The sequence below is a fragment of the Protopterus annectens genome, chromosome 6.part1, assembly GCF_019279795.1.
Source record: "Protopterus annectens isolate FY-2018-M chromosome 6.part1, PAN1.0, whole genome shotgun sequence".
In the NCBI taxonomy this organism is placed as follows: domain Eukaryota; kingdom Metazoa; phylum Chordata; order Ceratodontiformes; family Protopteridae; genus Protopterus; species Protopterus annectens.
In genome coordinates, this window is record NC_056738.1 from 322731254 (window position 1) to 322747005 (window position 15752).

General features: G+C 40.5%; 1 protein-coding gene across 1 annotated transcript in view; it reads right to left on the reverse strand.

Annotated features, from left to right (window-relative positions):
- Nucleotides 1-2099: 2099 nt before the first annotated feature.
- Nucleotides 2100-15752, reverse strand: part of FAM89B (family with sequence similarity 89 member B) — a 65379-nt gene continuing 51726 nt past the window's right edge. Inside the window, exon 2 of the mRNA XM_044075740.1 lies at nucleotides 2100-2598. Coding sequence (XP_043931675.1) covers nucleotides 2311-2598 — 288 coding nt within the window. The 3' untranslated portion in view covers nucleotides 2100-2310. The remainder of the gene's footprint in view (nucleotides 2599-15752) is intronic.

Below are 15752 nucleotides of genomic sequence, written 5' to 3' on the forward strand. Positions count from 1 at the left end.
GGATTGGTGAGGGACACGCCTGAGCTGGGTTTGCCAACAATAGACAGCCCGGTGCTGGATAGATGGTTGGTATAAAAGCTTTCATCATGGTGGGGAGGGGGGTACTGCATAGGCCTGTGACAAATGAAATTAAATCAGTTGTGCAGATATCAGGAAAGATGACAGAGACACTGATGTTGGAAGAACTGCTGTTGAAGTTACTGGTGCTAGGAATCCCATGATCTGTTGATGTAGCACTGTTGTCTCTAATGTCAAATTAACAACATTAGATGGGAATGGCATCTGTCAGCCTAAAAATGATTTCTGTCGTTATGCAGTTTTTTGAGGAAAACATTAGATCAAAGTCAATAACATGGGGAATGGATCCTCCTCAAAGGTAAAAGGGATTGAGTATCTGCCTAAGAAAACAATTCTGGGGAGAAAAGCAAAGACCACCACAACTGAAGAACAATACCATGTGTGGTAATAGGTATATTCCATATCTATAAGGGTGGGTGGTTCAGTTTTAGAGCCTCCTTTCTGCTCTACCACAGAGATTAACTTTCTACTCCAAGAAAGAGCAAAATCACTATTCTGAAGTCTTAGAGTATCTGCAAGGTTAGGTTTGTCAGACCCCCTTTCAGTGTAATGTGTTGATTGTTTTTGAGAAAAAAAGTTGAGGGTTGGGTTTCCTTTAGTTCCTTCTCTAATTCCATCACCTTTTCAGAAATCTGGTGATTTTACTAAAGCTTTCTTTCTACGTTGCCCAGTTGTGCAATTAGTGTGGCACAGACTGATACTGCAGACCAGACATAAACAAACACATAACTTATGCCTCAAAATCATAACTCCAGTGTTAATATTTACTTGTTCATGTACAAACTCAATCACTTGTTCACGAAATGATGGTGAAAATGTAGTTCACTACTGATGTAGGTGCTCCGTCATTGTTTATTTAAGCATTCAGCTATGCAGAAACTATGAAATGGAAGTAAAAATGTATTGTAAGCCAGTATTCAATTGTTCCTGTATCAATGCATGCGCACCATTACTGTCACCTAACTCAATATCTGCTTGTTCAAGGCTTCCTCCAATGGTTCCCGATGGTAATGGATATTACCCATACAGCCAACTCAGACAACAAAATATAAATAAATACACAGAGAAGTAAATATACAATCAGACTTCTGAAATAGATCAGATGTCTGAGCATGACCATAAACCAATGTAAGCAGAGAAGCCCTCATTGAAATAAAAAAAGCAGCCTAGGAACATGGATCTTTTGCAGCAGGAAAGGACCAGAGGAGTAGATAGAGGTGAGACACTGTTAGCTGGTGAGGCAGGAGTAGCTTTGGAAAGTTTTAAGCACAAAGTAGTCCTTATACTTCAGGTTTAAATCCTACAAGTAATAATGCAGTTAAGATATCAAATCTACAAATCCTTTCACTGCAGTCTGTGACTCCTAAACCAGTTGGTCACTTTACCTTTCATCTGTTGTTTCTTTCTACTAGTAACCATCTTCCTATGCGTCATTTACAAAATAAACTTATCTGTTATGTGGTTTATCTTAAACACCATTAAAATGTAGTTTCATAGATTTTTTTGTAGCTGAACTTTCACTCCTGTAATGAGATCAAGCAAATGATTGTGCATTACTGCATTTTGCTGTATTACCTGACAACATCCCTCGGCCAGTAAGGGCTTAGAATATTTCTTTGTCATTCTTAAGGATCAAATACACAACTACAGCAGACTCCCTCTTATCCGGTCTTGCTGGGACTGGACCTTAGACTGGATAAATGAATGGTTGGTTAATCAGAAAAAGCATACAAAATAGCAATTATAAGCTATACATCAGCTAGAATGACAGGATTTGTGTTAGTATGCATTTTCTAAGGAATAGGAAGTCTAAAACCCAAATATCTGTCATTATTAGTGTTGTTATTCTCAGTTGTCCATTCCTAGGCTACGGCAAAAATTTGATGGCCGGTTGAAGAGGAGACTGGTTAAAGATAGCCCGGATAAGAGGTAGTCTACTGTATAAGGAATTGTACCTAAAAATGAGAAAAGTATTTTACCATCAAAACATCTTTCAACATTTGAGAAAGACAAAAATGTCATAACTTTTCCTGTGGCCTGTGACCACTGGGTACGCTCCTTTTATTTCGGCAAACAGAAACACCATTTACCATGTCATTCCTTTTTTGCTATACTGGTACTACTCATAGTATATACATTATTAAACCTTAGTATGCTTATATTAAAAACTGAAGGAATAGAAATTTATAACAAAAAATAATAATAATAATAATTATATAGATTTATATGTTTTTAAATAGCGATATGAAAAGAATCTTGGATCCACTGATCTCGAGAGTTCTGAGGTTGTGGGACACTAAGTCGGTTTAGTGGAGAATCATCCTTCCTGACATCAGAACTGATACTATCTGGTTCAAAATCCATGTCTTCCTCATCGGAAAAGCCATTTTCTGCAGCATAGGAGCATTCCGAGTGCATGGACGATGACATATCTTGAAACATGCCTTTATATTCTTGGATGGACTCATAAAGAGACCAGAGCTGACACAGCAGAGACATGTCCAACTGACGCAAACCAACCTACAATTAGAGAAAAAAATGTAATGATTACATTCAATGCCCACAAGACACAAACAGCTGTTCTAATTTCTCCTAGTCTGGTACACTGACACTTGCCTGCAACATTTAACAATCAACACAAGAAGAATATGTAAAGTCAGGAAGCTTTTATTCCCTGATCTTCATTACACCAGTTCTTCAAATCACCATTTGGAGAATCACTGTATAAAAGGTAGAATCAACTCTTGCCAGAATTTGTTTTCACAGAAAAAGAAAGGTTACTGCATATAACACAGCCATTGACTGCTCCACAGCTAGTTAGGTTAACTGTATTTAACTACAGAAGACTAGTGGACAAGATCCCTTTGAAGCTATGTGTTTGTTTTTATGCATGTATGTATTCAGCTAGCTATCTGTTTGTTTATTTGAGGTAAGAAAGTAGTATTTTCTGGGGTCTATATTAGAAGCTCGAAGGTGTACTTACCCAAATACGTAAACGCCGACACGTCTTCATCGAACCGCTAAAACATCGATCGTCCTGAAGCGCAAAATCCGAAACCTCGAATCGTCATGGTTGGCCCTTCTGTGGTATAGCTCCTTAAGGCAATTGTGTGATAGTTACGGACCTTAGGGTTAGGGTGCGGGTTAAGGTAAGTGCATACATGGTGGTATATGCAAGACTTACTGTACAGTTAAGAAGTACGGTTTAGTGTAGGGTTAGAAGTAGGGTTTAGTTTAGGGTTAGAAGTAGGGTTTTGGTTAGTGTATGTATGTGGTTTATTTAGTTTGTTTGGGTAGGTAGTATGTAGCGGGCGGTGGGGTGGGACAACTATTATGGCTTGAGTTTTTGAATTTCGCAGTTTAGGGCATTCGGTGTATTAGTGGTTCGCGGAATGTGTGTCGTGTTTTAGTATTCAGTGACTAGGACTTTTGCGCTTTTAATATAGACCCCATTTTCTGCACTCTGTTATACCTGTCAAGGTTAGCTGAAATACTAACTGCAGAAGCCAGGCAAATATTCTTTCAAGGACAGCAGTTTAGTCACAGTCAGACTCTTTTTGCTATTCTCCACAGACAAAGATTACTAAAGCTCACTCTCTCACCCCAAAGTTTGATGCCGGCAAACAAAACAAACAATACTTGTAAGCCTTACTACAACTGTTAAAAGGGATTCCACATAACTTTTAACAAGTGTTTTTTTTCACATATTCTTCATTGAGTCTCTGAATTATCAGTATAACATACCAAGGTAGCACTGTAGAGGGACCAGGTTTTTGAGTAATTTATATAATTCATTCTATTCGGTTTTATAATTAGTCAACATTATACAAGTCAAAAAAAAAAAACAACGAAACAAGAGTGACAAATTCAACAAGATGTCAAGCGTCAGACGTGCACTTTCTGACTGGAGTTTCTTCGAAGAGCCAACAACTTTACAAATAAACAAACATTTTCTTCAAATGGTTTTGTCCAACATTCAAACTGATGACGTCAACTTTTGTCAATAAGTAGAAGTTCTCATCTGCTGCTTCTGGGACAAAGTTTCTGTCATAAACAGAACTCAGATTTTGCTTTAGACAGGTCTTTGTCTTATAGTCTGATTATGGTGATACAGTGCTAAGCAGTTGCACAACAAATCATAAACCGACACTGGATAGTTTTCAGATATCAGATAAACTCTGATGTCTCTACACACTAAGATTACTGAAGCTACCTATGACCACTTTGTCTCATCTAAAATGTGATGCCTACAAGCAAATAATACTCCTGGTAAGCCTTATTACAATTATTAAAGGGATTCCACGTAACATATTTCTTATATATATTTTTAATTAAGTTATGACTGATCAATATAACATACTTAGGCAGGATTGTACAAGGAGCAAGTTTTTGAGTAATTTGTACAATTCAGTCTATTCAGTTTTATAATTAACCAACATTACAGAAGTCATATATCATATGCTAGGAAACATTAATGCTTTCTTTGTACAGATGAGCATGAAGATGCAGGTTGTGTATGTCCAGTATCCAGTCACTGAATGCCTGCTTTCAAATGGTACTGTATAAACTACAATCTTGGCTAGCCATAAGGAAATTTTACACTCTGGTTAGAAAATCAAGGCTACTCACAGAGAGTTCTCAAAAATGAACAGTAAGCAGGTTTTCTCTACAAAGTGCCTCCAAGACTAATTGTACCATTGCTAAAGTACAGGGTAAGGTAAAGTAACATTGTTTTCACCTGGATCAGCAGCTAATACTTTCTGATCATGCAGATGTGATTGTCAAGAAAGACGACCAAATATTGGATGATCTGTTCTTAGCAAAATGCTGCTTATCTAAACACTGTAAACTTAAAACTGCCAATCCCACCGCCTTCAAATTCTAAACTGTTGCTCAGATTATGACAATTCTGTTCCAGCATGACCTCCAGTGGTAGCAGCATGTTCCATTTCTATTCAAAGGCATGATATGGGCACAGCAGATCCAAGTTAATCCTTCCATTCACCCATTCAAACATAGTGTTATTTGTCCGATTACTGCCTAACTAAGGCATTGGGAAATGAATGAATGAACCACTGTTCAACCCAATCATCTCCAGAAGCTATATTCACACCACTCAAGGTCTACAAGCAACATTTTCTTTTACCAGTCTATACTACTTGTTTGTTCATAAACCTGGTAAATGACCTCAGCTCCTCAAAGGCTCTTTTGTAGCCATAGCCTAGGCCACAGAGGCAATGGTAAATGCACTGTATACTGATATTATAGAGAAACCAATCAACAAGAATGTTAAAGGGTTGGTTTAGAGTGCTCATCATTTGACTCAAAATCCCATCAATTCTCTTCTGCCTAATGTGAGATATATTACTTACCCTTGTATGTATTTCCATTGAAATAGACTCTATTTTGTAAGACCAAAACCAGAACCATAGCTAGGTCATTTGGTACCCTAGGCTGTCCCTAGAATAGTAACCTCCTCAACTCAAAGTTGAGGACCAAACAAAATCTTTCATAGTTCTAACTTCTGAATTGTGTAGAAGCTCTGTGTTACAGTTAAGCTACTTGGTGCATTCATTTCATCAGCTACAGTATCAGTCATGGCTGCTAAAACAAATACTGTCCATTCCTGCTCATGAGTGATCGACAGCTCAACACTGCTAAGAGTATCCCTTGACGTCGGTTATGGCAACATTAGGTCTCCTCAGGGTGAGAGAGATGTAGATTTTGCTCTGTTCTTATCTCTATAACATTTCACTATACAGCTCATGATGCCTGCCTCTGAAAAGCTACTCTGTTCTTTGGAGTTCCTCAAGGATCTGTATTGGGGCCTTTGTGATATTTTATCTGGATGACACTGTATGACTTGCTATAGTTTTGCTGAAGTTATTTAGCTCTGCCTGTCATTTAATATTTTCTCTAGATCTGCTACTAATTCATTAATTAATATCCTGAAATGCACTGCTGAAAACTGATCACATTTCATGCCATCAGAGATCCAGATTTTAGCAATTCAGTCCACAGACGCCAATTCAATAAAAATGTGACTTGAGCCTACAATCTACCTTGGTGTGATGACTTTTCCTACCAGAACAAAATGCATAATCTGTGGTTGAAGTCCGATAACGAACTATTCAGGACCAAGTGTCAGCTGTGGTTAGTTCTTCCAGTTCTTTTTTTTTTTTATTTAAAAATATCTGCAGGATTAAACAACTAAAGATTTCAGCACATTCATTCATGTTCTTGTTTCATCATTACTTGATATAATTCCTTATCAGCTTCAGTCGGTGTAAACCTCCATTGCTAGTTCACTAACAGTAACTCCACAGTCATCTCGTACTTCTATTGTTCTTAAATTTCTGATATAACTGCCATTTTATTTTACTTTCAGTGATATTGGTTGTGACTTTCAAAGCATAATATGACCTGGCTCTTGCTTGTATTAAAAACAAAAAACTACACTTGTAGTAGATCCATTCAAGTCTCCTCTGCTGGATAGCTTGATGTCTGGAGGTTTGAATGTGACTACTCCCAACTAAAGTGAAAGAGGTAAGCAACAGCAGATGCAGGGATCAGAAAATTATCTTCGAATGTTTTTGATAATTAAGTAATCTGCCTGCTGTGTATGGAGGGAAAAATGCATCCATCTGCACCACACAATTTAGTAAAACATAGGAGCCTGTCAGTAGATTTTAGGCAGTTTCAGTGACAGCTGTTTAAGACGTTTTGCTAAAAGCACTTTAGCTGACAGTAGAGAATTCCCTTTTCTTCACTGTTGTGCGACCTCGGAGTGAGCATATTTAAGTTCAGAGGGGTGTCCCACCACATGAAGGGTGTTGGGGGGTTAACCCCTGCAAAAAAAAAGATTTACACAGAGTTTTAGCAAAAGTGCTTTCGGTGAAATATTTTCAAAGTTTTTGACTTTGTGAAGGAAGGTGTCAATATATCAATATGCTCCCAAGAAGATTTGGGAGAAACATGAAGAAGCCAAGAGAAGATTGATGGATTATGTGAGACAAGACATGCGGCAGTCAGACATGACTGCTGAGGACAGTAACAGAGTGGCTATGAGATGTGTGTACAATACCTAGACCCCCATAAAAAAAAGGGAAAAAGGGGGTTTATGTTGTGATGATGGTGACTAAAAAGGTGGGATAAGACAAATATGCATCAGACCCAAACACCCCCTTTAATTTTAAACACGTTTTTTTTTTTTTTTTGAGGAATATTCTTCTTTACTTTATTACATGAGTGGAGCAGTGACCAGAAAAAAACAACAAGGGATGCAGCTTGCATGGTAATGTAGGTGTCCTCTTACATCAAAATTAAATGGCCATACAAAATCATTTCTGCTCAGGTTACTTTTTGCTACTAAAACACTCCATTCTTTTAATGCTTTACTGATATTAAAAAAATGGCAAACTTTAATACTTTACTGATTTCTAAAAATGTTAGGCACACACACACACACACACACACACACACACACACACACACACACACACACACACACACACACACACACACACACACACACACACCAGCTACAGCAACAGTAATTAAAGATCAAAATAGTACAACATGCTGTCACATTAAATATATTTCAGTAATACCGTAATTCAGTCAGGGTAGTGGTCACTAAATAAAAAAAAAAAAAAAAAACTTGAGTTAAAGATTATAAGTTTGGTGAAATGCACAATTCATTAGTATACAGCACAACTGTATGACAAACAAAACATGCTCAAAGGACAGGCAGATTGCCACAAAATGTAAATTTTTTCTATCATTTCTGTCCACGTGTCTGCTAACCATCAAGCCACTAAGAGGCTATCATCTAGGTAGCCATTAGGTTGCTTTGTGTTCTCACTGATGACGGCATATTTCATTTATGAGCCAACCCCCTTCCCTTGGTGATGGTATGAGCAGTGACATCAAGGGCTATCTACATACCTAGTGTCTGTGCATGTGTGCTCCTGCTAAGGACTTGTCATTGGAACCACTGTATGAGCTACACATGATCCACTGTAGTTCCCATCCCCTCAGGATGGGCATCTATATCCTCCCGGCCAGTGCCATCAAGTCCCTGGCCTGCTAGTCTAACTGGGGTCATCTGAGCTGCAACTAGGGCCTTATCCCTCTATGCCTGTGGTGCAGGCTCTACAAGATGTACCTCTGATCACCACGCCACTACTGCCACTATAAATATATTGCCCTACTACACCTTAAACTAGCAGGCAGGAAAGTAACACTGTGTATACAACAGTGTAATAATGACAGGCATATCAGAAAAAAACAGCTAGTGCACAACTATATTTGTCAATTTTTGTACTGGATTCTGACGTGCATGCCAGTAACAAACTGCTGTGTGTGCAGTGCTGCTCTCTGTACTCTGGTCGTGTATGACATACATGTTGTTATGTATATACTTTATCTTAGTCTCTGAGGATCGCACCTCTTGACAACCAAATAATTTGGGCAATTAGGTCAATATCAAAGTATCATTCAGTGCATTTGTACAGGTTATGACTATGCTTTTTAGAATGAAAACATCAGCATCAGTTACATTATCACTCTACATTGCACATCAGTTTAAATGTCTCATTTAATTATCAGTGTAGCAGCAAAACAGATATATAACTTGACAGCAGCAAATTATTACAGACAGTCTCTTAATAACTGTGAGTTGACAAATGGACTGCTGCAGTTGGGAGCTACCTAAGGTAACTGTCGGGCATTCAGGAATACCACGGTGTTTGAGCAGAGGTCATTGAATTCATTTTCATCCTTTCAAACAGCTGCAGCATTTGTCAGGACTGACTGGACCTTCGCTCCAATTAAACAAATAGGACTGGAATGATTCACTAATGTGAAATTGTTCCTAAAATACTAAAAATGTTTTTCTTTGATGTCAATAATGCAAATACTTCATGAAAAAAACATGTTAACATATTAAATCTAGATTAACATATAAATGACAATGCAGTTTAACTATGCTCCTTCACCTCAACATACAGTGGATGGGAAATAGCAAATACACCCCGAGGATCACTTCTGTGTCTCTGCTCAATAGTGGCACAGGAAAATAACTTTCCTGGGTGGCATAAGCCAGGGAACCTTGCTGGCTAGGCTTATGTAGGCCCTTGGGCTGATAGCCTAATACCTACCTATGAACCCCAACTCTTGACTACCTCTCCCCAGTGTTACTCCGCTCATTATCATTTCCTTTCATTTCACTCGAACTACTCACTAGTTCCTGTCACCTTATACCGTCCTTACCCTCCCTAGCCCTTCAAATCTCCCACTGTTTCTTACATTGCACTCAACTCCCCGTGGCATTTAGCCTAGCAGACATATTACATCAAACGCTACTTGAATGCATTGTACAAACCTTGCAGTTTTATTTTTCATCATGTGCTATGTGAATATATTGCCATTTATTACTTCTATTTTTTTCACAATTATAACTTGCTCAATATATTTTTTATTAGTTTCATTCAATGTATTAGTACATCTGAGTTTTCTCTGCTATATGATTCAAAGGGTCTATTTGATATGGCCGACATTTCAGAATGTAGAAAACCATATGGCTGAGACCATATGATCGACATTCAAAATGTCGACCACATAAAAATAAAAAAATAAAATAAAAAATCACAACAAAATCTTACCTTCACGCTGCAACCAGGGGGGGGCTATGCCCACCTCCACCCCTAAGAACTTAAATATACCAACTCCGAGATCGCACTATAGTGCAGAAGATGGAAATCTTTCCATTCCGCACTGTTTGCAGATACCAGTTCCGCATGGTCAAAATTTCGAATGTCGATCATATGGTCTCGGCCATATGGTCTTCGACATTCTGAAATGTCGACCATGTGAAGGGGACCCAATTCAACACGTTCTTTATACTTAATTTTGTGACATTTTTTGAATTCTATTAATATTTATCTTTTTATGTAATTTTGTGGAGCTTTTTTCCCCAGGCCTCCACTGAAAATGGGCTAATTTCTGGCCCAGTGGACTTTCCTGGTTAACAAATGCAATAAATGAATAAACAAACAATAAATAAATAAATAAATAAATATATTATCTCCAAAACATACCTCAGAAATATTAACACATTATTCTTTCTGTAAAGGGGGATATAACTTATGGTACTATGTCTTTAAGAGATTAGCACCTGTACAAATACCAAGAAAACAAGGTTGTAGTTGGTCATGTGATACAGTTTCAGTGTACTATTGTGCAATCTGGGAAGTAAAGTCAGAGAGTTGGCAACATCATCACAGGTCCATCTATTTATTGCATTAAATAAATAAATATCCCAAGCTTATCTTACAGTGATCCATGACTAATATTCCAAAGTGTAATTATTTAAGGTTCAAGTAACAACATAAACAAAAATAGCACATAAAAATGCACTGGAAAGACAAATCTGGGACAAACTTTGCCTGTAAAGTTGTACAAAGTGACACTCGCATCCATCAAGATGGGTACCCATAAATTTACTCCAGGGCTAATCTGCTTTGCCCTTCATGAGAAACGGATACAGCATGTATTGGGGTACTGACATGGTACTGGTCATGTGACTTCATTGCTTTGCATTTCCTATGACTCTATGACATGAAGAAAAGTACAGTTTTGTACCTACCATAAATGTAGATGTCCGATAGGTATGCATCTGCAGTCATAACATATGGGTTGTCCTGCCTCAGGCAGCCCTTCGGTCGGCCGGATTCCAAAGTCTGGGTCTGGCCTCGGCTGATGTCACACTTCACCCGACGTCATAGCTCCTGGAGTATAAAGGCATCAGCCGACGCCATTTTCCTCAGTGTTTCTTGCCCCAGATGCCAGGTGCCCTCTAGGAAGGCTAAATTTGTATAAAAGTAGAAAATTCCAAACAGTAGAAATCAAAAAGTATATATACATATATACATACTAACAAATACACCATAATAGATTCCCCCAGCTAGCTAAGAGAGGGGTAAGTACCCTAGGAATACCACAGAGGGGAAGGAGGGTGGGTAATCCTGACTGCAGATGCATACCTATCGGACATCTACATTTATGGTAGGTACAAAACTGTACTATGTCCTTCAAGGATGCATCTGCAGTCATAACATATGGGTAGAATACCATAGCCAAACTGGGGAAGGAGGCAATAAGATAATGATGGTGTAGTTAAGATCCCTTGTAAAACTGCAGTTGCAAAACCTGCTCGGAATCTGGAGTATAAAGGAAGACTGTAATGCAGCAGCTTCTAAAATGTCCTTGGTAGCCACTCCTCGTAGGAAAGCTGTAGTGGTGGCTGTAGCTCTTGTGGAGTGAGGCCTGATATTTTCAGGAGTTGTCTTTCCATGAAATGAGTAGCAGAATCAAATGCAATTTCCTATCCATTTTGAGATTGTCTGTTTTGAAATTGCTTTTCCTTGCACTCCTGTTGCATATGCTACCAGAAGCTGGTCAGTTTTTCTGCTGGCCTTAGTTCTGTCCAGATAGTAGCGCAGTTGTCTGTGTACATCCAAGGTGTGTAGTAGTTTTTCCCCTGTTCTGTGGGTTAGGGAAGAATGTAGGTAAATAAATAGCTTGGTTCAAGGATACCCTGGATACCACCTTTGGCATAAAAGTAGGATTGGTTCTCAGAGACACTCTATCTTGGTGAAAGATAAGGAAAGGCTGCACTGCCATTAATGCCTGTAACTCGGATACCCTTCTTGCTGAAGTGATTGCTAGCAGGAAGGCAGTTTTCCAAGATAAGAACTGTAAGTCTGCTGTTGCTGCTGGTTCAAAAGGGGGAAGTGTTAATTTTTCTAGCACAAAATTGAGATCCCATGCAGGCAGAGATGGTTTCCTTGGAGGTTTTACATTTCTGATCCCTCTCAAAAATTGTCTGAGGAGAGGATGAGAGAAGACAGGAGGATCCATGTTGTACTCTGCTGAAATTGCTGATGCATGAATCTTAATGGAAGAATAGGACAGGCCATTGTGGAACAGTTCTGCTAAGTATTCTAGGATGTGTGCTAGGTTTGCCAGTGTGACATTTGTTCCCTTTGCTGCACTTCAAATGAGGAATCTCTTCCATTTGGCTGAATATGTTTTCCTTGTGGAGGGTCTGCGAGCCTCCAGGATAATGTCCTTAACCCTCTGAGATAAAACAGGTTGGTTTTGTTTTATGCAATTTTCCAAGCCGTTAGCTGCAGGGTTTTTAAGTTTGGTTGTAGGGTCTTGTAGTTGTTCTGCGTTAGAAGTAAAGGACATAGAGGTAGAGGCCATGAGTTCGTCCGAGACATGCTTCTCAGTAGCGGGTACCAATGCTGCCTTGGCCAGTCTGGAGCTATCAGAATTACCTTTGGCTGTTCCTCTCTGATCTTCAGTAGAACTTTGTACATCAATGGGAGAGGTGGAAAGGCATATACTGTCAGGGCCTTCCAGCTGAAAGAAAGGGAGTCCACCCACCAGGCTTGTGGGTGGTATACCCTTGAGCAGAATTTCTTCAGTTGGTGGTTGAGTGGGGAGGCGAACAGGTCTATCTCTGGCATTCCCCATTTCTTTGTTATGGTCTTGAAGATGTCTGGATGCAGCATCCATTCGTGAGCATCCGTGGTAGTTCTGCTTAAGCTGTCTGCTAGTGAATTCTCTTTTCCTGGTACGAATCTGGCCTGCAGTTGGATGTTGAGATTCAGGCCTAAGTTCCACAGGTCCATTGCCATCCGGCATAGAGGGTACGAATGTGTGCCTCCCTGTTTGTTGATGTACCACATGACTGTGGTATTGTCCGTCCTTATCAGCAGGTGTCCTTGCTGGAGGAATGATTTGAATGCCTCAATTACATGCTTCACTGCCAGAATCTCCTTTAGATTTATGTGTAGATTCAGCTGGTCTTGGGACCATAGGCCTTGGATACACTTGTCTTCCATGTGTGCCCCCCAGCCTAGGTCTGAGGCGTCCGTGGTGATGGTCTGCCTTGGATGTGGTTTGTGGAAAGGCAATCCTCTGTTGATCTGGCAGGCCTGAGCCCACCACATGAATTCTTTTTTCAGGCATGGAATGATTGGTATCAGGGCTTCTAGACTGTGTCTGTGTTGAGACCATACATTCCTTAGGTACCATTGTAATTTTCTCATATGCAGCCTGGCATGCGGGATCAAGATTATGCAGGATGCCATGTAACCCAGGGCCTGCAGGACTTTCCTTGCAGTAAGCTGAGTTTGTCTTGTTAATGCTATGAAGTAGACTGGTAGTTGCTTTTGTTTTTCTTCTGTGAGAAAAGCCATCTGATTTATTCTGTCCAGTTCTGCACCCAAAAAAAGTTATCCTTTGGGATGGCACTAGTCTTGACTTTTGTATGTTGACTGTGTATCCCAAGGCTTGCAGCAGTTGTATGACATAGGCCAAATCCTTTATTATTTTTGTCTTGTTGTCCGCTTGTATTAGGCAGTTGTCCAGGTATGGGTAGATTTGAATTCCCTGAAGCCTGCAATGTGCAATTACTGATGCCAGGCATTTCGTGAATACTCTGGGCGCAGTTGATAAGCCAAATGGCAATGCTGAGAATTGATAATGCTCTGATCCTGCAAGAAATCTGAGGTGTCTTCTGCAATCTGGTCGTATAGGGACGTGCAGGTATGCCTCCTTGAGATCTAGAGTCACCAGCCAAGACTCCTTGCCCAACATGGGAAGAAGTTGCTGTAGGGTCAGCATCTTGAATTTTGGAACAATGAGATATGTGTTCAGTGCGGACAAGTCGAGAATAGGCCTCCATTGATTTTCTTTTCTTGGTACAAGGAATAGTCTGGAGTAAAATCCTTGGCCTTGTTCCATAGGTGGTACCTTTTCTATTGCTCTCATCCTTAGTAAGCTGATTATTTGTTTTAGAGCCTCTGATTTCTGGCTTGGTGGAAGGTTTGGCATTCCTCTCTTTTTTGGTAGAGTGTGGAAGTGAAACCTGTAGCCTTTGTCTATTGTTTGCAAAGTCCATTTGTCTCCTGTAATGCAATGCCAGTTTTTTTGAAAATAAAGCTAGCTTTCCGCCCAAGGGTGCTTCCAGTTGTTCCCTGGTAGGCGGAATCAGAGCCAAGTCATTGTGTCTGTCCTGTGGAAGTGGTTGCAGTCGCAGCTGTGGTGGCACTTCTCTGTATGGCAGGTTGCCACTGACGACCCCTGTAGGCACCCCTTGATTGACCTCTGCCTCTTGGGCGTCTATTTCTGCCTCTCTGTGCTCTGGAGGTGTCTGGAAAGGACCAATTCTTTGAAGGCCAATTTCTGCTGAACCTCGGAGGTTGGACCTGCAGAAAATCCTTGACTGTTTGGACAGATTTTGCTTTTTCTTCCACTTTCTTTAGAACCTCCTGTGCAGGGGAGCCAAATAAACTTTGTTTCTCCATAGGGGCATCTAGGAGTTTAGACTTAACATGGTCTGGCAAGGATTGTTCTTTTAGCCAGGCATGCCTTCGAATCACTGCTCCAGTCATAGCTGATCTAAATGAAGCCTCCAGTGCATCATAGCCACATTTTAAGAAATGATTACTGACCTGCTGAGAGTTGTGTACCAAATCCTGAAGGGACTTACGGTCTAAAGGTTCAGGAGAGGACAGCTTTTTATTCAGCTGATCTAACAAAAATTCCTGGTACTATATCATGTGAAATTAACAGTTTAAAGCCCTGGCAGAAAGAGTAGCAGATGTATAAACCTTTTTACCCCATCTCTCTAATGCTCTTGATTCTCTTTCAGAGGGTAGGGGGTTTGGCAGAGGCAGCTGCAACACCTTTAGGGCCCTGAGAAATGGTTTCTGGGTCTGCAGCATGGGCCTTATACAAGTGGAAGTGAGAATCCGGGACCCTGTAGTATCTGTCAGGTTTGGCAGGGGCCGGGGGAAGAGAATCAGGGGCAGTACTGGCATCATTGTATGCATCATCAACAACTGATAGTACAGGTGGTATGGCCAAAGGCCTATGCTGTGGTAAGTGTAAAAAAGTCCTTAGCCTTTTCCTAGAATCAGAAAAATCCTGACCCTGCCATTGGAAGTGTTCCCTCATTGAGTGTAGAGTTTCCCCAAATGAAAATTCTTCTGGAAGGGAGGCAGAAGGAATGGAGTCTTCTGCATCAGAATCCTCATAAGGTGAGTATGGTCCTTCCTGATGGTCAGATAAATCTGAACCATCCAAGGAATAGTCAGAGGAGAGAGGTTCAGGGGGTTCAGACCTAGGCCTCTTTTCAGGAGGGGGTTGTGATGCCCTGTCTGGGTGAGGTTGGGATCCCCTGATCAGAGAAATAAGGTCCTCAGCAAGGCTGAGAATCTGAGAACTTGAGGTAGGTCTGTGAGAGGGAGCTTTTGTAGGTAAGGCCTTGGAAAGTTTAGCTGCTTTAGCCCTGGAGAAGGCCTTGATAGACATAGAAGCAGGGGGTCTAGCTGCCCCACGTGCAGGAGTAGAGATGTCCAACGGAATGGTGTCGGACAAATCTAGTGTGCCTGCTTCTTCAGTAGGAATTTCTGTAGCCGACTCAGCCAGGGCCTGTGTGGCCTCGGTTGTCGGAGGCATGCTTTCGGCCGAAGGGAATACCGAGGTCTCTGTTTCAGCCGAAACCGAGACACTCGCGGTAGGCCTAACCGTGGTTTCAGCCAAAACCGCGGGCCGCGAGTGTTGGTCCTTTTCCTTGCGTTTTTTAGCTAAATGTG